This window comes from Pseudonaja textilis, chromosome 13 (assembly GCF_049901715.1).
Source record: "Pseudonaja textilis isolate UNSWEBS1 chromosome 13, rPseTex1.2, whole genome shotgun sequence".
Lineage (NCBI taxonomy): Eukaryota > Metazoa > Chordata > Lepidosauria > Squamata > Elapidae > Pseudonaja > Pseudonaja textilis.
The window spans coordinates 21,269,155-21,292,631 of NC_142002.1; the positions used below are offsets into that span (position 1 = coordinate 21,269,155).

The 23,477-nt window shown below is 48.7% G+C and overlaps 1 protein-coding gene across 24 annotated transcripts in view; it reads right to left on the minus strand.

Annotated features, from left to right (window-relative positions):
- Positions 1–4,085: 4,085 nt before the first annotated feature.
- TCF12 (transcription factor 12) overlaps positions 4,086–23,477 on the minus strand; it is a 56,277-nt gene continuing 36,885 nt past the window's right edge. For 6 of the 24 annotated variants that reach the window (XM_087941729.1, XM_087941715.1, XM_087941723.1 and 3 more), the window contains 12 exons: positions 21,199–21,304; positions 19,950–20,086; positions 19,132–19,276; positions 16,956–17,020; positions 14,589–14,667; positions 14,100–14,173; positions 13,125–13,196; positions 12,034–12,240; positions 10,936–11,050; positions 9,945–10,119; positions 8,490–8,722; positions 4,086–6,281 (listed from right to left, as the gene is read on the minus strand). In XM_087941729.1, coding sequence (XP_087797855.1) covers positions 6,139–6,281; positions 8,490–8,722; positions 9,945–10,119; positions 10,936–11,050; positions 12,034–12,240; positions 13,125–13,196; positions 14,100–14,173; positions 14,589–14,667; positions 16,956–17,020; positions 19,132–19,276; positions 19,950–20,086; positions 21,199–21,226 — 1,473 coding nt within the window. In that variant the 5' untranslated portion in view covers positions 21,227–21,304 and the 3' untranslated portion in view covers positions 4,086–6,138. Of the gene's footprint in view, positions 6,674–8,489; positions 8,723–9,814; positions 9,870–9,944; positions 10,120–10,935; positions 11,051–12,033; positions 12,241–13,124; positions 13,197–14,099; positions 14,174–14,588; positions 14,668–16,955; positions 17,021–19,131; positions 19,277–19,949; positions 20,087–21,198; positions 21,305–23,477 lie in introns of all 24 variants that reach the window. The other 18 variants (XM_087941716.1, XM_026709494.2, XR_015745139.1 and 15 more) reach the window with 17 other exon arrangements.

A 23,477-nucleotide genomic window follows, 5' to 3' on the forward strand; every position in this document is an offset into this window, starting at 1 on the left:
TCTGCTTTTTGGTCAGCTTGCACCCTGTGGTTGCTTCTATGGATCCAGGCGTGGCCCCATCCACGCTCCTGGCAGGGAGGGCCCCTCGGACCCTTCTCTGCACTTTCACTGCCCATGCACCTAGGTCACCTGGCCTTTGGAGGAGGGCCTCCTGGGAAGGTGCCAGCACCACCTTGGATTACCTTTGGCCTCACTTTCACAAAAGGTGTGAGAAGAAAGTTCCACGAGGGACAGGGGAGACCGAGGGAACCCCAAGGCCTGCCTCCCCCTGCAGCAGCTCAGCCGCTTCCAGAAATCTCATGGCGGTGCTGGAGGTGTGCCAAAACCTACACTGGATTGGCACCCGAGGCGGAAAAGTGCTGGGATTTATAACAAAGACTTAAAACCAAAATTAAACCGGTTGATTCTCCCTTCCTACCATGGTACAGCAAACAATCCCAAACAAGTATTTCCTCCCCGAGAAATTTCTTGCTGCAGCATGCGAACCGAGCCAGCTTTGGCCTCCCTTATATTTTTGCCACACAAGATTTGGGGCCTTTAGTGCAGCAATCCCATCAAAAGCAACACCCCCATGGGCCGATGCGCCGCATGCATAGTTGGTGCTGTTGAGCCACCCGGCCCCAGAGGGCCCTTTGCCACCCCCAAAGAGGGCGGTGCTGGGCCACAAAGGAGAGAACTGGGTGGTGCAGACCCCGGGCACAGCTGGGCCTGCACTCCCAAACCCATCAATTCCAGGGCAGGTGGGACAGGAGGAGGGAAGCGGCCGGGTCGGATCCGAGGTGGCTTCCCCTACCCAGCCTGGCAGCAGAGCAGCCCTCCCTGCTGAAGGAGAAGCCCCCCCACCCCCCTTTGCCCCAGGTGGAGAGCAGAGGGCCAGGGGCTTCCCTGCTCCCACCCGGGGTATTATTGCCCCAAAAGGTGCCCAAGGCTTCTCCGGTCCATTACAGCCTGGACGGCCTTTCCCTTCCAAGGGCAGAGGGAGGAAAGGCCGCAGCCACGCAGGGCCGGCCAGGGCTCTTCCCTGCAACCGGGCCCCGCCAGAGACACTCGGCTTCCCGGCCATCGTTGGAAGGTAAAGCCGATTCTCGTCCAAACGACGCCCTACTCCGGCCAAGCCTCCCCCGCCCGAGAGGGCTGCCCAGCCCCACGTGGGGAGGCGAATCTCCCGGGGCCGCAGCGCAGGACCGGCCCACCCCGGGAGAAGCGCCCAGCCGCTGACGGACGAGCCCTCCTGCCCGGCGGCGGAGCTCCGGCCAAGGCAGCGGGCGCCTCCCCGCCGGGCCCTCCCCTCCCCTCGCCAGGGCCGCGCCCGCGGAGCCGGGTGGGCTGGGCAGAGCCGGGGCAGCGGGGCGAGAGCCGGCCCGATCCGAGCTTGGCTTTCCGAGTCCCTCCAGCCCGAGCCCGAAGGGGCCACCGCGAGAGGCCGGCCGAGGCAGCGATAGCGCCCGCCCGGCCGCCCGCCCTTTCCGCCCCTCGCCCAGCGCGTCCCTGTCCCCGCGCACCTCCGTCCGGCCCGCGCCGCGTCCTCCGCCCCGCCGAGCGAGCGCCTCTGCCCGCCGCCCGGACCGCCCGCCTCTTCCAGGCCGCCGAGGGAGGGACCTGCGGCGGGCAGCCCGACGGGCGGGGCGAACACGCCCGCCCTCTGCACGCGCTCAGGAGCCGCCGGCTTCTGCCTGACGAGGAGCCCGCACAGCCGGGAATCGGGACCGGCCCGCCTCGCCCGGCTCCCCCGCCGCCGCAACGGGGCGGCCCCGAGAGGCGTCTTGTGGGAGCAGCGATTCCTCTCCCTGGGTTTGCCCCGTTGTTGGGAACCGTGGCCCGAAGGCTCTGCCCCCCCGCCCCGTCTTCCTCTGTCCAAGGCCGGATTGCAGCGCCTGCTTCCAAGGGCCCCTCCCGCCCATTCGTGTCCCCGGGAAGGAAGCCTCCCCCCCCGCAAATCCAGGGGCTCCTCCCGCTCGGCCTCCCTTGGGCCCCACGGAGCTCTGGAGCTTAGCCAAGAGCGCCACCTGCTGGAGGAACCCAGGGCGTCTCTTGAACGAGGAGGAGGGGGGGGGGGCTCCCTTTTCTTGGCAAGGCTTCAGAAGTGGGCGGCCCCTGCCGCCGCCGCCTCCTTCCAGGGACCCCCCCCAGGCATTGTGCCTAAGGGAGGGGGGGTCCTCTCTAGCCTGCTGCCTTAACCACTCACTCAAGGGGCCACTTCTCCATTTAATCTACCGGGGCCCCACAGCTTTAGCTTCCAGGCATCTGCCTCAGTTTGAAATATTCAAAACAGAAAACCTGAGCCCAAGAGGGGAGCTCTGGGCTGGACTCTGGAATCCACCTGCTCCAGGGGAGAAGCGAACTGAAGGCTCCTGACACACCCCTGGGGCTGCTTCCCTAGGAGAGGCCCTACTGGGACCCTCCTCCTGGGATGACAGGAGACCTGGGTCTTTCAGGGCAACCTTGGGTCGTTGCTGGCTGGCATGCGCCACCCTAGGCGAGGCTCTATTTATTCCACCAATTTAACCGCTCAGGGACCCCCATTCACTGCGGCAAATGATGAAACAGACCCGTCCACCGCTTTGCAGTCTTCAAAGCAGCCCTTCCCAACCTAATTTGATGGGGGGGGGCAGCTCTTGGGGAGGAACGGAAGCAGGAGGCAGAATGGTGCCAAGCAAGGTCTGGATTATCTCAACATCGCAAAACTACTTTTGTCTTTTTAAAACTCACCTAGCTGGAGCATAAGGATTGCCGAAGCTTTAGTTGCGTGGCCCCTATGGTGTTAAGGGCTGGACAGCGTAATGAAGGCCCCATAGTAAGACAGAAAAGGGTGCTCAGTTTCACCAAATGGCATCCTTCACACAATTTGGCTCAGGGACAACCTCCTGTGGTCCTTGCTCACTGACTGACAGCAAAGACAGACATCACGGCAGCTTCTAAGCCATCGTTTGGATTCCGATGTTGCTAGGAAGAGCTCTACAATTCTATTTCAAGCTAGCTTTTTCAGTTGTGACTCGATCGGGATTCTCAGCAATTTGCTTATGTGATCAACAAACCAAGATGACAGCCAATTTTACCTTCTGTGGGAGTAACCATAAGCCCACCCCCCACCCCCGCCCCCCTGGGTGATCCATCACAAGCAGGGCATGAAGGGCGGGGTCGTTCTGAATGGGGCTCCCTGCAACTCGGGGAGATTCCATGCGGCAGCCTAAGGGCCCTGGGTAGTGGTCCGCCTACTGCAAATCTCAAGCATCCTTAGTTTGTAATATCTCCAACCTCTGTAATGCGCAGGGGTGGATCTGCCTTCATCTCTTCCAGGTCAGCCAAGGGTTGGGATGCACCTGCAAAGATGTCCAAGAGTTGCTTCCAGAACTTTGAGCTTTCTGCCACAAGGAGTCTGTGTGGCGTTGGTGCTACGTAAATATACCCCTGCTAGTAATAATTAGTGGGTGGTGCCCCTAGGAAGCCCTTGAGGGCAAGTCCCACTTCCGGAGAGGCAGGCTGGATCCCACAGCCATTGTGGCTCGCCTCCTTTGCAAATGTCTTCTGCCTCCTCCTGTAAGTTCTTTCCGTTATTTTTGTAATCTTATTTTTGAAGAATTTGTATCTTATATGGATATTGAATATATGGAGTTTTTTGGCTGCTATATACACTTATTTTTTTATATTATGTTTTATGATTGTTTGCACCTAGAAACACCTGCCTGATATGAGTGGCCATATACATTGAGTTGGGTGTGATGCCCTTGTGGCCAACCTCCCTGGTCCTTCCCATTCCTGGCCCTTCGAGTCCCTTTGCGAACGTTTCCTCTGGTCTCGGCCTGTGTATTTGTCTGAACCGGGCCGGTGCCCTGGGCATGTTCCAGATGGTTTAAATCAGCACACAGAGGAACAGTGTAAGTCTAGAGAAACAAATTCAGCCTCCTTGTTAATCTTAATTTAAATGGGGAATAGCTTTGCTTCACTTTTTAAAGACTAAAATCAATATGGCTTTAAATTACTTAGCATGTCCATTTAAACTTCATCCTTTCTATTCATGTGCAGATAAGGATTGGGCCAAAATAGACAAGAGCATAAAAACGGTTAAAGATTGCCTGAAACAATAATTACAAAAGGATGGCACATTTATTGCTACATAAATGTTATATACATAGTGTTTTCTGACAAAACAGAAAAGGTGTTGAATTTGTTGCTGGTCAAAAAGATGCATCTGTAATATCTTGAAATTTGACACAAGGTACAAATTTGCAATAAACCAACATCTGGGAATTGAGTAATAAGATGAGAAGCAATTCATCTTGGACAAATAGCTCTTACAATACTCCATAAGGTACTACACAGGATGCTAGAACCCTACTCTTACAATGTTATTGTCAATTTCTGATATTAATGAACAGGTTATGATAAACAACCCTACATTTCTTTCTACCTAATATAGTAAAATAAAGTAAGAAATTTTTACTGAAAACTTTTGATTTCAAAAATCTAGAAAGAGTAATATTTAGAATTCAAGAAACTTCTTACAAGATAATTGTATAAAAGTCTAGCTATAGTGAAAAATAAGCCAAGTGTTTTCTCTCTTGGTTTCCCAAAGGGAAACTGGGGCACACAGCACACACCCTGCACAGCCCAACGGAGCCAGGAGCCAAAGTCCACTGGCTGGGAATCCCAAGAATGGGGCAAAAAAAATCCACAGGGGCTTGCTCAGGGTCACTTTAGGACAGCCACTTAACAAACCAGCATGTGCCAAGGACCCTCAGAAAGGCACGTCCCCTTTTGCAGAAAAAGGAAGCCACTTAGAGCCACAACACTCAAAGCTGGAGGAGCAATTCAAGTCTTGTGCGAGACAGGGGTTTGCCCAGGGTGGGAGGGCCGGGCCATGGCGGGCCTTTCTCTGGGCCGCTACAATGGAAGACAGCATTCACAGTGGAAGCTCAGAGGGGGAGCAACTGCCCAGGTTGCGGAGGCCCTCAGCAAAGGCTACTGACCAGGAAGGGGGGGCAGCCAGGCACCAGGGCACCCCAGGTCGTCCCCCTGCACTGCTCCCACCCCAGGCTGTGCCGGGCTTGTTCTTACGGCTCCAGGGCAATTGTGGCCGGGCTTCCTCCTCTCAGTCCCATTACAAGGCTCCGAAGGGAGGCAGCCGCTTGAGAAGGCAAAAAAGGCAGAGGGCGGCTCAGCTCAAGGAATGCGATGGCTCTACGTGGCTTGTGCCTGTGATGCAAGAGGCCGAGGGCTGGGAGTCAGAGGGCTGCCCGCAGGCCGCTGCTTCTCAAGGTGAAGGTACCTACCCAGGAAATACATGTCCGATGGCCAGAGGAAGGGGAGTTGGGGCACACGCAGGGTGGGAATGTGAGGCCCCATGGTGGCCTTGTAGCTTCCTTCCCGGAATGCACTTCTCAAAACCAGTATCTCAACCAAGCTCTAAGCGGATCAATGTTTCCCTTCATACGGTGGACCTGGGCAGTTCCATTACAAATAAATAATGTGTTCTAGTTACAATGCATCTGCCAATTCGGTTTAGGCACAAGGCAGTTTCCCCATCGAGTGGAGAGGAGAGGCGCCACCATCTCTGGGGCAGAAGTCCTGCTGGAAGAAGAGCCTGCTGCTCTCTCGCTCTCGCAGGGGTCGGGGGTTCTCACAGGGCCACTTCTGGGTGGGTTGTTTCTCTGGTGAGATGGTCCTGCTTAATGCTATGTTGAGGGTCCGTGTGAAGAAACGATTCCCCTTCTTGGTCTCTTCCACATGGGGGTCCGGATTCCGATCTGGACACTGAAAGGCCATTGTTGAAGCGCCAACAGTTGCAGAGCACCGTGGGAAAGGGTTAGGGTTAGGGTTGGGAAAGGCCAAGCGGCCTGGCCTCTGGCCTGCTTCCGGTGGAGCCAGTTCTTAGGCGGGGGCACCAGAGCTGCGCAGCCTCACCCACCCCCAACAAAAGCCACACACTTTGTTGAGCGCGACTGTTGCTTTTCATCCATCACGCTGGTGATCTTGCAAAGGATTCCAACACACAGCCTGGGCTCTGCTATGCCGCAGTTCAACTTAACAAAGTTTAACTGACAAGTTTTTGGGTCTTGTCATACCCCACCAACCCCTGTGTCATTCCCCACCACCACCACCCAATCGCAGCAGACATAAAACAGGTCACCTCGTTGACGTTCACATGTGTCCCATTGGATTGGCCGTTTCACTAAGTGCTGGATGGCTTCCTGGATGGGGGGCTGGGGGCTCTGCTGACACAACAGACCCCTTTCCCTCTTCCCTCTGCTTAAGACAAGCTGCTTTGGGGTTCAGGTTCCTCTCTAGAAGCAATGACAGAAAGAAACAGGAAACATCTCTTTAAGCTGCAAGCACTGAGGCCCGACTGACGCCCAGCCTCCGCCTGGGAGCAGGATGGGCAGGAAAGCCCTGGCATGTTATGCCTCCCTGCCGGCGCTCTTCCCGACTGCTCCCCCACGCAGAGCTCTGTGGAGCTCCTGGCTTCCGCTCCTTGGAGTCTCTAGTGAGGTCCAACCGACTCTGGTAGTAAAAAACAAGGAGCCTCCAGGCTGGCTTAAATGCTCCTTAACAGTCCCGTGAGGGAGTCAAGCCAGGGAAGGTGATGGGTGCAAAGTCACCCAGACAGCCTCAGACTAAGCAAGGATTTGAGGGTTCAGACAGAAGCCATCACACCCAATCTGCCAAGAGAAAGGATCTGAAAAACAGGGACAATTCCCAATTCTTACGTCTTTACAAAACCTGAGGCATGCAAAGAGGGGAAAAAAAATAGGTCCATGCTGCTAGCAGGAAGGACGGAGCGTCAGTGCCTCAGACCCTTGACTACAGGTGAAACTCAAAAAATTAGAATATTGTGCAAAAGTTCATTTATTTCAGTAATGCAACTTAAAAGGTGAAACTAATATATGAAATAAGCTCATTACACGCAAAGCAAGATAGTTCAAGCCGTGATTTGTCATAATTGTGATGATTATGGCTTACAGCTCATGAAAACCCCAAAACCACAATCTCAGAAGATTAGAATATTACATGCAATCAATAAAACAAGGATTGTACATAGAACAATATCCGACCTCTGAAAAATATAAGCATGCATATGTGCTCAGTACTTGGTTTGGGCCCCTTTTGCAGCCATTACTGCCTCAATGCGGCGTGGCATGGAAGCTATCAGCCTGTGGTGCTGCTGAGGTGTTATGGAAGACCAGGATGCTTCAATAGCGGCCTTCAGCTCTTCTGCATTGTTCGGTCTCATGTCTCTCATCTTTCTCCTGGCAATGCCCCATAGATTCTCTATGGGGTTCAGGTCAGGTGAGTTTTCTGGCCAATCAAGCACAGTAATCCCATGGTCATTGAACCAGGTTTTGGTGCTTTTGGCAGTGTGGGCAGGTGCCAAGTCCTGCTGGAAAATGAAGTCAGCATCCCCATAAAGCTCCTCTGCGGAAGGAAGCATGAAGTGCTCCAAAATCTCCCGGTAGACGGTTGTGGTGAAGCACAGTGGACCAACACCAGCAGACGACATGGCTCCCCAAATCAACACAGACTGTGGAAACTTCACACTGGACGTCAAGCATCTTGCAGTGTGGGCCTCTCCATTCTTCCTCCAGACTCTGGGTCCTTGGTTTCCAAATGAGATGCAAAAGTTGCTCTCATCAGAAAAGAGGACTTTGGACCACTGAGCAACAGACCAGTTCTGTTTTTCTTTAGCTCAGGTAAGACGCTTCTGACGTTGTTTGTTGTTCAGGAGCGGCTTGACAAGAGGAATATGACATTTGAAGCCCATGTCCAGGATCCGTCTGTGTGTGGTGGCTCTTGATGCACTGACTCCAGCCTCAGTCCACTCCTTGTGAAAGTCCCCAACACTTTTGAATGGCCTTTTCCTGACAATCCTCTCCCGGCTGCGGTCATCCCTGCTGCTTGTGCACCTTCTTCTTCCACACTTTTCCCTTCCACATAACTTTCTATTAATGTGCTTTGATACAGCACTTTGGGAACATCCAACTTCGTTTGTAATTACCTTTTGAGGCTTTCCCTCCTTATGGAGGGCGTCAGTGATGGTTTTCTGCACAACTGTCAGGTCAGCGGTCTTTCCCCTGATTGTGATTCCTACTGAACCAGACTGAGAGACCATTTAAAGGCTCAGGAACCCTTTGTAGGTGTTATGGCTTCATTAGCTGATTGGAGTGGGACACTTTGAGCCTAGAATATTGAACCTTTTCCCAATATTCTATTTTTCTGAGATTGTGGATTTGGGGTTTTCATGAGCTGTCAGCCATACTCAGAGGCTGACTCTGCAAACTGCTTGGAGGGGGCTGTGAAGCAGCGTATAAGTGCTATTGCTAGAGGAAGATGGCTCTGGTTGAGCAAAGTCCTCTTTTCCTGACCACAGGCATTACTCCCAGCCTGCCTCCTCCTCCCCCCTTCAGCCTGCAAGGGAGAGCAGGCCGTGCTTGCCTCCCGGGGCAAAGGAAGCCTCCACACACACCCCCCACCCCGTGCTCCCTGCCCCAGCTTACCTCGGACCTGCTGCTCCAGACTGAGGATGACCGCCACAGCCTGGTGAAGGATCAGCAGCTTGGTCTGGGGCTTTTCGGTCTTCAGGTGCAGCTGGCACATCCGGCCCAGTTCCTTGAAGGCTTCGTTGATGTCCCGGACACGCAAGCGCTCCCGGGCATTGTTGGCCATCCGCCGCTCCCGCTCCCGCTCCAGCTTCTGCTCCGGGTTCAGCTCCTCATCTTCGTTTGTGCTACTTTTGGAACAAAAACAGGAAAGGTGTGGAGAGACTTTTATTCTTCCGCACTTGTACTGAGCATTGCCTTGCCTATAATCAGCCAGAGATCTTAAAGCAATGCCGACAGCAGGAATTCCATGCTTCGGTCTGCGGAAAAGCCACTGGGGGGGTACATTTTCTGTCACAAACACTCCCAGGGAAGAGTGGGCACAAAGCCGCGGCCTGTGTGGTTATAAGGGGCAGACAGAGGGGCGAGTTCACTGCCAAGAGGACCCTTCCTCTTTCCCCTTGCTACTTGTCCACCGTGGCAGGCAACCTTTTAAGATTTAGCCATATGCTGCTTTGTTCGAACAGCAAGTGCAGCCGGAAGCCCTTGTGACTTGGGTCAGGCGGACCAGGAGCGTTCAGAAGTGACAACAGACCGGGCAGGCCTCAGCTTCCATCGACTCAATCAGTCATGGTTCCAAGTTACAGTGGCACTAAGACAATGGATGTGCAAGCAGCCCTTGGAAGTTCTGGCCATCACAGACGTGACTGTGACCTGGGCCCTCCGTTTGCAATGCTGAAGGGAGCGGATCACCTATTACCAGCTTCCCTGCCCATTTTCTGCAAGCAAGGCAGGGAAAGTGGCAAGTAGCTCTGTGAATCTCTCCTGCTTCCCCACCCCCCGCCTTGCTCGCTACTGGAGACTCCTGCCTTTGCGCTTTTAACAACGGACACAACTTGGGGTTACAACAGTGATGCGGTCACATAAGATTAAGAAGGAAACCTGGCTGTCCAAGACATCCCCACCCCAGCCTGAGGCCCAGGCCAAGGGAACCCCGGCTGTCTCTTGTCCCAAAGGTGCTTTTTTCAGGAGGCAGCTTTTCTTTTGAAGGTGCTTTGCTTCTCATCCAAGAAGCTTCTTCAGCTCTGACAGGATAATGGGGAAGCCGAAGAAGCTTACTGGATGAGAAGTGAAATGTCTTCAAAAGAAAAAACAAGTCCAGTTGCCTCCTGAAAAAGCACCTTGGGGGCAAAGCCTGACCTGGATGACTGAGCACCTGCCTCTTCTGTTCACAGGAGGCCATGGCCAGCCCTCCACACCTGGAAACGGAGAGGATTCCTTACCAGATTCTTTCCTATTGCATGTTCTGGGAATTCAACGGGTCCTTGCAATTGGCACCTACCGAGAAACTAGTTTTATTACCCTGGAGGGATCCACTTGATTTCTGGGATAGCAGGGAAGAAGCCAACATACCTCGTCCTGCCTCCAGAGGAGATTTTGATATCTTTCTGGGAGGACTCGTCATCAGATTTCATGTCATCGGAGGACGCAGGTTCCTGTGTGTTCTCATCTTTCTCCTTGTGCTCCGATTTGATTTCTAGCGGGCCCAGAGCGGGCCCAGAGGAGGTGGGTAGCCCAGTGGGCAGCACTGCAAGGAAAGCCAATAAAGTGCAACGTGGCCTATTTTATGTGTTGGCTTGTAAGGTTTATATGGCTGCCCAGTCACTCTCAGTGACTCTGGGCCGCTTACGAACAATAAAAATACCAACATCGAAGAATAAAGAACAGTAACCCCCAGGCCCCCTTGAGGAAAGAGAAGCTGTGACCAATCCTCTTAATGGGTGGCAGGCAAAATCTAGAGCAATTCCTATGAAATAGGAATTGATCGTTCCTATGATAGTGCTAGGACGAGTTTGGAGAGTTACAATTTGAAACTCGTTGAAGAAAAAAGCAGATTATTAGAGGTGGGTGCACGCTTTCTGTGGAGCGTCCAGATGGGTGTGATTTGATGAGAAACTTCTGGAAAGCCCCCGAGGGTTCTCTAGGCACACTCCGTGCTAGGACTAAGTCGGGAAGGGGCTGGAGATAGAGATGCCCGTGCGGCAGCATCCTGCCCTCTCTTGCGCTTCTTTGCACCGCTCTGGTCTAAACACCACAGAAAAAGAACGTCACGGTGGCACAAACAGCAACCCAAACAGCTGCTGGCTACAAGACCTCTTCCACGAGGAAGATAGATTAGAAGACCAGATGGTGTGCGTGCGTGCACATGCGTGTGTTGGGGAGGCATGTAGCCGAGGAATCTGAAGTAATGCATGGTAAGTTCTTAACTCATAAGCAAGCAAAATCCATCTTTGCGGTCAAGGGGAGGAATCCTGCCGATCCATGAAAAGGGCTCACGTTCGTTACTCATTTCACAAGGATTCCCATTTAGTTTCCTGACTGAAGAAATTGAAATGTGACTCACCTCTATAGTTTTCTTGGGTTTTATGGCTTAGTTCTGTATTCTGAGCAGTACCAGCGTTGCACAGCTCTGAATGATTGCTATGGAGGCCGACGCCATCTTCCCGATGCGTGTTGACCTAGGACAAAGGCAGCACAGACACAGATCACCATTCAGCTTGGCGTGAGGTCAGCAACATCCAATCATCCTGACTCTTTTTGCAATTGTTCTGACTGCAGCCCTACAGCAGAAATAGCAAGGGTATGCCAGCCGAGAAAGTTGTGGGAACTCGGTGGGCCAGCCGAGGGGTCTTCTGAGGGTCTCTACGCCATCACACTTTCTGCAGAAGCGTCCCTCCCAGCAGAAGGAAGGCCCTGTGGCTGACTTTTGGGAAGGAAGAGAAGACAAGGCTGGTGGCAGCAGCTTGTCAGGCAGTGGAATCACAGGCTGCACCTGGAATGAGCTGGAGTGCCCTTCCTGGACGCTCGGCATGGGATGTTCTGTGGACTAGGATACCAATCTCACAACATTTATACTTCAGTGGTTGTAGAAGGCAAGCTCTTCCATTTTAGCCCTCTGAATCCATTCGTGTGTCTTTGACTGATAAGCCTCCACTTTGTTTCCTGCCTTGTGTGCATTCTTTAAGGATGGTCCTATGTGCTATCTAAGAGCTGCAGAGGTTCTGCGGTTAAGGATGTGAGTGTGTGTGTGTGTGTGTGTGTGTGTGTGAGAGAGAGAGAGAGAGAGAGATGACAGTATGAAGAACGGAGCAGGGCATGAGAAGATGTAAGAACCAAGCGGAGGTCCTAACAGTGCTTTTTCAAGAGGACTTTCTTGTTTTTCTTTGAAGACGTTTTGCTTCTCATCCAAGAAGCTTCTTCTTCTTGGATGAGAAGTGAAACATCTTCCAAAAAACAGTCCAGCTCCCTCTTGAAGAAGGCACAACCATGGGACAACCATGATCTGGACGACCAAGAATCTCCAGAGATAACCAAGTAGAGGGACCAGTCCTCTTCCAGGCGTCTCATGGGGCCCAGAGGGCCATCTGGACCAAAACCCGGGAAGAGAGGTAGGGTGTTCAGTCACAAGGCTCTGCCTAATCAAGAAAGATCAGAAGCTCACCATCCAGGCTTGTCTACTGGTTATGACCAGGCCAGGCGTGCCACAAGTGGCATTCAAAGTGCTAACCGGCCCACTGTGGGATGGCCGCAACAAGCCCTCCATCTCTCCGTGGGCCCCGGCCAGGCTCGTCGAAGGCCCCACGGCGTGGCTTCTCAGCACATTGATGGCGTCATCAAGTCTGTCCAGGCGATCTTCCATCCGGGACTGCTGTTGGGATGGAGAGGGGCAGGAAGGTCATTTATGGCACACAGCGGTTTATTCCATTCAAGTCCCAGGCGTTCTACAATGGGAAACGGGAAAGGCAGCCAGGGAACGCGGTGGTATCAAAAGGACTTCAAAAACAGCCAGAATGCAACCAGCAACTGTGTGAGAGGGTAACAACACTTCTGGCTCCAAAACAAAAGGTGAGAGGTGAACTACAAAACGAATCTTGTTTGGTGTTCTGGAATAAAGCTTAAAAGAAAGAAGCAAAACTCTAAATGGGGATTAAAAAGGAAAAATGATATTGTCATTTGACTTTGACAAGGTGACTGTTTTCCAGGCAACAAATGACACAAGCAGAAATAGCCAGTGGAGATTAGTACTAAAATCAGGTTCCAAGTTCCATCCTCACACCCTGCAAACTCTTCCTTTTTCCCTTGTCCAGTCCCAGGAGTCGGGCAGAGCCTCTGCGGCCCTGATCTGCTCCCAGCTGAAAGACACGGTGGCTGTGAACGAGCAGCCGGATCCGGTCCTTCTCTTCCCAAAGAGCTTCAATTTGACCATTATTGCCAGGATGGCAAAAGGCAGGAAAGGGGGGTTGAGAGAGTAGTTTGCTTTCAGGTTTGAACTCTCAAATCAGATTTTCCTGGTTTCATGGCCAGCATTTGTCTTGTCATATATTCACTGATTGTTCAAATAAAGTATGCAAAAGAGCATTCAAACATAAAAAGCCTGTTTGCAGTTTAAAGTTGAAGACTGATGGAAGGAAGAGATGCATCAGCTGGGCCACAGTAAATAGGGCGGGCTGTTACTTTTAAAAATCTGTAAGTAAAATTAACCACCACCACCCTAAAAACCCCCAAAAGGTACCCTCTGAAGAGAAACAGTACCTCACAGACATCTTTTAAGAAGGACATAGCATCTTGCAAATGCTCGTGAAGTTGTTGCTCCACTCGATTTTTCTGGCAAAGTCAAGACAGAACAAGAAACAAAGCACAAGTTAAGTAAGGATAAAGAGCTGAGGTAAATAGCTGGTGTGCAGGTCAGCCTCAGTGGTTCGTTAAGTTAATTCCACAAAGATTGAATGAAAATGGAAACTAAGGGGATTAAAAAAAGACTGCTTATGTACATTCGCAATGGAAGGCAACGGGCAAATTACTGTATTTGTATTACCTTGAGAGATCTTAAAATGCTTCCTCAATATTGTACACGTTTTTCTCTTCTGCTTCTGAGGCAGGACTGAGAGTTTTTGCACTAATTCCTATCACCGCCTCCCCTCCACAGAGGCCCCCAAGGGATTTAGTGGGGGGCTCCTGCCTCTTCCGCAGAACCCAGAGGCAGCGGCCAGGAGCCACCGCTCTGGATTCATACCCCAAAACGCCTTCCAAGGCCGATGGTCCCACGTCTGGATCTCATTTCACTCCACACACACTGAGGGTTTTTATCCTTAATTTTTCTGTGCCGAAGAGCCCAATGCAATATACCCCCTTTCTCGTTATACCAATTGCCTTTTGGCATATTTTCAAATTCTGCAATATCCTTTGAGACCAATGGTCCATGAACAAGAGTGATGCTGATGTAATAATGTAAGTGGCAAGCAGAATTACACTATTTTCAACTCAATGTAAGAATCTCCCAAAGATAAAACTTATTTTGATGTTAGTTTTAATTATTGCTGAATTTGCTCTAAAAAAAGGAAACATGATTTTAATGCACTGTACATTTCCCCAAGAAAATGATTTTGAAAGGCAACCTACAATAAAATAAGTATCTTGGTTCTGTTAAGAGGAAATAAACATATAAGTAAGATTTGTATCAATAAAAACAGAAAGCCATTTCTCGACCCGTCACCCAGCAATTCTTACCAATGAATGTAAAGAGTTTTCATAGCTTGGAGACGAAGGGGCTTGTCCTCCAGTTCTTGACCATTGACCAGCACCTGTCAAAATCAACACTGAAGCGTGGCACGTGCAGGAGAAACATATCCTGCTGCTGCCAACATCTTCTGATTTATAAAGAGCTTTCTATTATTTTTATACGCAATTTGGAATGGTTTTCTCTGTGGAGCCCAGCAAGGACGAAGCACAGTATGCTGACTGAAAGCTGGGGGTGGAGATCACCATCCCAGGAAAGTAGTGACTGATTCCCAAACTCCTGAATGGGAGCACCTTACATAACACATTTTGGCCAAAGGGGCATTCACAGGCTGCCTGCACATGTTCAGGAGCTCTTTGATGTTTACTGGAGAGCAGAGAGCCAACAAAACAGCAGCACAATTGTCAGAGTGCATCTCTATGATAGAAAACCAGGTCTTACAAGATTTCAAAAGAGGAGGAGGAGGAGATGGGTACTACCTGTGAGAGAGGATGGTGATCCAACAGGTGTTGAAGGATTTGAAGGGAAGCTACTACTAGTCTGGTCAGGAGAATAAATCTAGGGAAAAAAGAAATATCACAACCATTTGAACTATTTGATATACTAGAACCTACACATTAAAAAATTCAGCTGAACAACAATTGAAGAAAATGAAATGTCTAGAAATGTTCAACCTGGTAACTGAGAGCAAACCACACTTAGGACTGATGATATTAGCTAGTTTGGTATTTAAATGCCTGCAAGAAAACAGCCAGGGTCAGAGAGCACCAAGGACCCCAGGGACAAATATTCCCTTCCATCAATAACTGTAATTCCTTGCAATTCTCTCCCCAATGCAGTTCCTATAGTTCTTATATAATAGGTCCCAATGCTACTGTTTACCTTAAAGGCACATCTGACTAGGAACAAAATACGAGGAATTTAAACTCCATCAGGATTGCCAAAGGCCAAGTCACCAAGGCTGCAGCTGCAGGCTCTGAGTGGTTAACAGAGGGACTTGAAATGCCCGTGTCCTCATCCTGCTGGGCCTCAAGCAATACAAGCCATTCAAGGATCGCTTGGAAAAATCAACGTCCCAATGTTTCCCTCTCCTTGTTCAGGGACTGTGAAGCCCTGGGCTACCCAAGCTGCACAAAGGCTGCTCTCTCTGAACTGGACGTAGGAAGCAAAATGTAGATTTGGACAAAGGGGTTTGATATAACCAACAACATTAAAGAAGAACCTCTGATTTGATCTTCTTTAAATGAAAAACCAAGTGTTTTACTTTTCCATTAAACATTGACATAAGCCAGATGCTTCTCTCGCCATGTAACTCCCTATGGGCACTATCTGTGGAATTATTGTTTGGCAAATATTCAGGGAGGCACATTAGATATGGTAGACATGCCCAGTTTTTCTTTGCTTTCTATCCACACGTTCGTTATCCAAGCCCAAGTGTAATCCATTGGGCTTTCAGAGCTTTGGGTAAATACTTTCATGTACAATTCTCTTTCTTTCCAGCTTTAAGACTAAGACTGCAATTATCCAGGCTTAAATCTAAAATAAAAGGACCTTTGCAAATGTATTAACTAACCTTTCTTTTTTAACCATGGAGTATTTTGAAAGGAATTTGGTATTTAGATTTAGAAACAAATAATGTTGCATCCTGTTATTTTTTTTAAAAAGCACCACATCAGACGCAATCTTATTTCTACTATTAATGGCAACATTTAAAAAGGAGAGAAAGGCAGGAGCTTTACAATTTCAGGATGGTTTATTTATTGCTTCATCGGACAGGTTTAAAGCCGATGGACAAAGTATAGGGGTTCCTTCACCCACACACCTCCTTTCTCAAGAGTAGCAGAGGGCAATGAACACGCATCTCCGGGTGAGGGAAAACCCAGGTCTGCTCTGCTGTGCAGGCCGAGAGGCGGACAATTGGCCCCGATCTGTGAACTGATTTGCTAGCTCACGTCAAGCAGCACCAAGAAGGCGAAGGGCTTCCTTACCTTCCAATTATGCAAACTGCTTGTTTCCCTGCACACACTAAACTCCTCTCTTCTGCCTCCAACAGAACCCGTTCATACTAGGCCTTTAATAAACTGTGGCTGCATCCAATATTACTATCTCCCTCCCATTTCTAACGGAACTGACTCCTCCTCTGTGGAGGGAGCCAACCCCAGGAGGAAACTCTAGGGCAAAACTGCTCCAGGCAAGGTAGCTGCAACACGGAACCACTGCCTGTGCCATGCCGTTAATTGGAGAATGGACTTCTCACGATGAATGGACTTCTTAACCTCTGGACTATCAACAGCTTTCCTGTGTGCTATGCTATGCTACTCCATTTTATTAGCCGCCCCTGTTGTAAATCTGTAGAGGAGTATTTCAAGGGTCACAGCTTAAAATATAAATGGCATTAAAGAAACAATTCTGTCTAGGAGAGCTCTTCAGAAAGTCTTGGGAAATATAAAGCCTTCAGCAACGCAGTTTTACAGCACATAATTCTTTAATCACTTTGTCTTCTGCTTTAGGTTTTGCACGCTCCCCTCTGCCTGCCTATTGGGTGTGCGCTTGTGTGTGTGTGTGTGTGTGTGTGTGTGTGTGTGTGTGTTAGAGTTTGCTGCCATGCCTGCAGGTAATATGTGCCCGAAAGGAACTTTAGGTGTAAACGAATTTTAGAACACCAATCACAGATTCATGGGAATGCCACTCTCAAATCCAAGCCACCCTGGGATTGCCTGGCCATTGACACCTCCAGATGCATCCTGTGTTTGCTCACTGAGATCTACTTGAGGCAATCTGAAGGGCAAGAATTTGTATATGGAGTTTGGGTCCTTCACGGAATTGCTCCACATACAATTACTTACAGAGGCCAAAGCTTTTCCAAGGGCATCCCCAGTCTGTGAACTTCCAGCAGGATTCCCTCTATCAACTGTAAAGAGAAAGGCAACACAACATTTATGTGGTGCAGAGGGTGAGAACCCCTGGACTGGACTTAAGAGAGCAAAACGGGGGAAGAGGAAGGGAGAGATCAAGAAGGGAGACCGGGAATTACCTCTGAGCTGCTGTTCTCCAAGGGGAAAGCACATCCTCTTAACTACAGGCAAGCGGAGTTTGCAAAGAAGCTAAGAGAAAGACGGGGCTTCCTTCCAAGAGTGCCGGAAAGCAAACTTTCCCAACCTACAGTCAACCGCAGAGCCCCAAAGCACCCCCTGAATCGCTTCTCCCACCCCCTGGAATTCCAGAACTTGCAGCAAGGAGAGGCAATCGCCTCCCTTTGGAGCTGTGCCATGGATCATTCTCCACTTTAGGGACCTAGGTAAACGGGCTGCCCTATCCTGGTCTTATTATGGTCAAGAATTAAAACGCAAATCCAAGCATTTTTTTCCATCCGTGGTACAAAGGTAAGAAAATATTCACACTTGGCATTTAAAATACACGTCCGTACAGAATAGGCCTTACTCGTGCTCACCTGCAACCTTTTCAAAGGTAGCATTATTATGCTTTAAAAATGTATGTCAATGTGCCAAGGCCTTACCCAGCCCATTGACTGCAATACCCAATCAACGCAGGATTTCCCTGACAGAGTAACTGAGACGGTTACATGCTCTGCGGGATGGACTTGGATATCCTTTAGAGAAGGCCTTACCCCTGGCCCGGAAGGGGTAAGACCTTGAGGCCTTCTCCCTCTGAGCCCCCTGGCAATGGCAGCAGCAGAAACTCTGACCTCGGTGAGGACATCAAACTTTGCAGTTTCTCTGTGAACCTTAGTTCTGCCTGTAAAGAAGCCGAGGGCCCTTCAAACGTTGTACCCTTCAGGTGAGGGAGATTAGAAGAAGGGTAGTGGCATGCCCCAAATCTATGGAAAACAGAAGTAACTTTAGGTCTGAATGCCAGATCCAGCTGCAGCATTTCATCTTCATGAAAGAGAAGGTGGCTGATTCCCTTAGGCAAATTCAGGATCCTTCCTAACAAATGGCCACTGTGGGAGGAGAATGCTAAGCTAGGCAACTATGTTCCTATTTTCAAAAGTCTTCAGGCGAAACGTCTTGGTCTTCTAAATTGTCCGTTCAGCCACTTGGACGTAGGGATCCAATGACAAGAGACTCGTTCCACCTTGATTGCTGATGTCTTATTGAGAGAAGGTGAGCCACCACTTTCATGCTTCCTTGTGTACGTGAATTTATACTTCTCTGTCTACGGACCCAGTTTTGCTGCCTGCTAGCCTGTCAGCACCAGTCAGAATGAAAATGAAGCTGCTGGGGCGATCTGATCCTCAAGGAGTCTTGTTCAAGCTAGGAAAACTCATCTGCCTAACCAACTATTTAGTCCTGGATTACTACATTGGTCCCATCATGTTGGATAAGCATCATACAGCTTTTCAGGTTCACATCTGCACAAATAAATAATTTAGTGGTTTGGAACGCTTCAGTTAAATAGCCCCAAACACACTGCTTAAGACTGAATCCTCGTCTTCTTTTTTAAATTCATATCTTTATAAGAAATCACAGAAAGGACTTTAGAATCACCAATCAGAGTGCACAAAACACACCAAATGTATGAATAAGCTGAAATGTCACCTCAATAAGATCTATAAATCTGGGATTTGGGGGAAAACTGAAGCTCATTCGTTAGGTAAATATATGTTCTTCCTGAATAGAAGTTATAATCATATTTCAACTACCATCAAAGATAAATGATTCCTGGTCCAACCACCCTTTCAAAACAATTGCCTGTCACACATTTTGGAGCAGTGCACAAATAATACCCAGACTGACATACAATGCCATCTAAGATCCATCACACCAGCTTGGTGAATAGATCCACAAGTATGAAAAATGTTTTCTAGGCTGTGCTCTCAGAGCGGAGATCAAATGAAGAGAGATGTGAATATATTCCAACCCTGGAAATATCAACATTGTAAGTCTTGCCAGCTGACAAACCTTTTTTACAGTTTTAGCAGATAATTATACTATCAGGACTTAACTTATAACTAAATCAGCTATAATTTTTATGGATAATTTTAAGACCCAGAGATCTTACCAAGCAGACTGGTCTCTGATCTGTTGACTGGTGGAGTATGAGAGGCGGCGGCAGCATACAATGAGTTACTGCTACTGCCCCGGTGGAAGCTGGACATTGGTGGAAGGCTTCCATCTGTTGGTGAGGCTGAATGAGGAGGAAAACTCTAGGAAAAAGCAGAAAGGGAATCCCAGGGCAAGGAGGGAACAAGAGTGGCAATTATTCACTTTTTGATGTAAGCATACTGCAGATATTATGAGGCAGATTATATATATATACTGTTTTATGTTCAATCCTCGACAGTGCATTGCCTTGTAAATAATATGGAATATTGTTCAGTGTGATAAAAAGGAGTTCCTTTTTAAAATCTATTTGAATTGTGCAACTGCAGGACAATTTTTTTTCATTCTTGTGGCTATCGTGTTTCTGCAAAAATTGTTTCTGCTGCTGATTCACAATTTTAGAAAGCTCCTTATGATTGCTGTTGTTGGTCAGCTTGACTGGCATGGAAAATATAAATAGTATCAAACACCATATATACAATACATTCTAACCAGTCCATACGTTATTAAACTGACGTGCCCAGAGGCCCCATGTGTAGAGACGACAATTTTCTCCCTACAAATCTGAATTGCTGCACAGCCTGATCAGGCCGCTGCAAGGATGAGACCTGGGCCATGCCTGAAGCCCAGGGGCTCTTCCGGTTTGGAAGACGGACTTCCTGAAAACCCCCAACCTTTCCGGAGACCAGGAGTGAGTTTGCTCAGATCCAGAGTTTACTGATTTTCCCACGGCCTCTACTTTAGCTGATTATGCAGGGACACTTGGCACCCTCTTACCTGGCGCTCGTGGGGATGTTGGCTGCCGTAACTACCGGAGGGCGACAGGTGAGAAGGACTTTCCAGCATTCCAGCATGACCTGACTGTCTCACTCCATGGGAGGGGCTCCAAAGTTCAGGAGCGGCACGGGTCCCATCTTTATTGTTGGATGAAAATCAGGCACGGTTATCAATTTCTACCCTTCCGAAACTCAGCCCTGCATTTAGGAACAGGCGAAGAGCGGGGCCTGCACAGGCTTGAGAATTGGGGGGGTGGGCTCAGAAAGGACGAGCATGCAGGTGCCCCACGGATCGAGCCTTTCCTCCCGTCCTTTCAACTCAGTTAGAGATGTCTAACCATCCGAAGTTTGACTTGTTTTATAACTTTACTCCCTCGGTTTCTGAGTCTTGCCCAGCAAAATAGCATTTCCCAGAGAAAGTCAAACAGAAATCAGAAGAACAAGTATTTTCAGCGAATGGCCTATTCACTAGCCAAGGACAACGCAATCCTAAGCGCACAAAAGCTGTGCAGAACAGCAGCATATTAACTGTGAGAACCTAGTCTCTTAAAAGAGACACTGACATGTGTCCTGGCAAACATATTTTCAGAATCTTGGATTGGCCTTTTCAGCTTGGTCTGCATTGACAAACATATTTTGCATAATTAAATAACCTCCCTGCTTTAAGGTGTATAGTAGTGACCATTTTACTGCAGTAAAAGAAGCAACTGCCATTAGATCCTTTTTCTAGAGGATATGCAACTGGCACAAGAAGTCTACTTGAATCAAGGAGAACCAAGGAACCACTGTAAACCTCGTTGGTACAGATGCAATTGTTGCTTGCCAGTTTTGTTTTACCTAACAATCTCCTGTATTTTATGCTCGCCTCCTTGGGAACCTTGTGACTAAGAAGCAGGCTAAACATCTAAGAATCCAGAAAAAGTCAAGACTGCTAAGATTACCTCCTTTAGCCCCTGGGAACAATGATGCTGTTGCAGTTATTCTATAAGGGACAGAGATGTCATAAAATGAAAGCCCAACTGTCTATTTTAAATGCCCAAACCATAAGAAAAAAAATGCTAATTAGATCTACTTTAAGATATGCCCTTAAACTGCTATATTACCAATCCACATCCTATGAATATCATGATTCTCTTGACTTCAGACAGCATAAACATAATAAATTGTACTCTCATTTATTTGGTTACTAAATGCTATTTATTCCTTTTCTCTTGTATCTACTTTGAAAATGTCAGCAAAAACTTTCTTACCTTGTAACAAGAAAGTGCTAGCAAACATACTGCTAGGCGGTTTAGGAGATGAGTAACTTGGAGATTCTCTATTAAAGTCATCTGAATCGGGAGAAGGTGCATAGACCTAAATCCGTGAAGTGAAAGGGAGAAAAGGAGAAACCTACAGCAGCAGAAAAGGTCCAGTCATAATCAGGCAGAGAGCACAGTCTGAGTATGAGGCCTCAGGTCTCCAAGGGCCCTTAAGGGCTTTGCGGGGAGTTCACATCTAGTACAGATGGTTGGCTTACAACCACACCTGAGCCCAAAGCTTCTGTTGTTAAGCAAGACATTGAAATGAATTTCGCCCAGTTTTACTTTCTGGCCACAGTTACTGACTCACCGCAGGGGTTAAATAAGTAACACGGTTATTAAGTGAATCTGGCTTCCCCATTGACTTTGTCTGACAGGAGACCACAAAAGGGGATCACAAGACCATCAGTTCGAGCCAGTCGCCCAGGGTCCAAATTTTGATCACCATCATGGGGATGCTGCAACAGCCGTAAACGTGAACAAGGGTCATAAGCCGCTCTTTTCAGTGCGGTGGTATCCTCAAATGGTCACTAAATGAATGGTTCTAAGTCAAGAGCTGCCTGTGCCCACACACAGTATATCCCACTTGAGGTTTTAGCTGAAAGAAACATCCCTTCTAGTCATGGCCTGCCACTGAACGGCATAGCGGGAGAAATGGGGAGAGGGAGGGGAAGGGAGAAAGAGAGAGGACGATTCACTATTCTTAGAAATAAACCTGAGATTCCTTTGCTATGTTTTGAACAAGGAAGAGGGGAAAACTCTGCACAACAAAATTCTGACAGCTCCATGTTTTTACAGATAGAAAAGAGCAGCAGACGAGGCTCCGGTGGAACATAGAAGTTGAGAGCTGCGCCTTGTTTTTAAGCAGTTTCCAACCCTCCCCCCTCAAGCAGCAATATCAAACTGTACTTTTTTCAGTCTGGATTTTGATCAAAGAATTTTTGTAGCAAAACACAACTGATGTGGTCTCAGACTTCATTCAGTCCAGATGTTGGGAAACAGTCTGCCAATTCTAAAACAAAAAGCAAGTTTCATTTCTTACAGTGAGAACCACACAGAAATTAAAACCAGTTCTCTCAAGTCACCTGCAGACGATTGTCATTTTTTCCTCCTGCCCTGGTTAATCACAGGTTTTATTCTATTGTGTTCTTACACACAAAAATGTAAAAGAAGAAAAGGCTGACTGAGACGGTAAGATTAAGCAGTCTGTAAGCAGCCAGTTCTACGCTTAGTGCCACAAGTTGACCAAGACATTATTTTGGATTTTCAGCATGGAGATATTTGCCGGCACATTTCAGACCCAGGCTGAGCAGAAACCCAAATCCAGTACAAAGCAACCTTCCTTCTCCTCCTTACTAAACACCGAGGAATGCAACTGCCTGCTTGGTTTAGCCAGAATCTTTCAAGGAGGCCTGCAGAAAATTCCTTGGGCATCCAGATGCCATACCATTATAGACAGGCAAACACACCAGGGAAATCATGCCCTTGGTAAATGTAATGTGTTTCTACATGCATTTGTGTGTGTATCCTGCGTTCAGCAATTTAAAAAAAACCCCGATGCATATTTCTTTTCATACCTGGAACAATTCAGAGGTGTGAAGAGGTGAAGATCTGCTGGAAGAATGGGCAGGGGTGGGTCCTTTTCTGGCCTCCCCAACCCCACCAGGCTCCACATCACCCACCCGGCCCAGCTCTTCTCAGACACAGAGAGCTGTGTCCCCTTTAGCTACTGAGGGTAAAGATGAAGTCAAGGCGGGACCTCAAGCAACTGAGCCATCGCCCGGAAAATGGGCTTCTAACCAGGGGTGGGATGCTACCGGTTCTGCTCGGCTCTATAGAACCGGTAGCTCTGAAGAGCAGCAGACACCGAACCGGTTCTGTGCTTGCTGCTGTTTGGCCCACCCGCCTGACCGGACTCTTACCTGTCCTTTATTTCCTGCTTTTTCAACCTCAGCTGCTTTGCACGACACAGCTGAGGTTGAAAAGGCAGGAAAATAGAGGCAAAACGTAGTCACCGAACCGGTAATAACACCATTTTTGCTCTGTGTTGTTTAAACTTGGTAAGAAATACTTGAATTCTTATAGTTGTAGCTCTGACTTTATCTAGTTGCTCACCATATGGTCGGTTTAATTGAGATGCCATGCAATTTCTGCTACCTAGGAAACGTGGTTCTTTTTCTTTCCAAGAGGCCTGCTGTGGTGATGCTGAGCCGAAGAGCTTAAAGCCG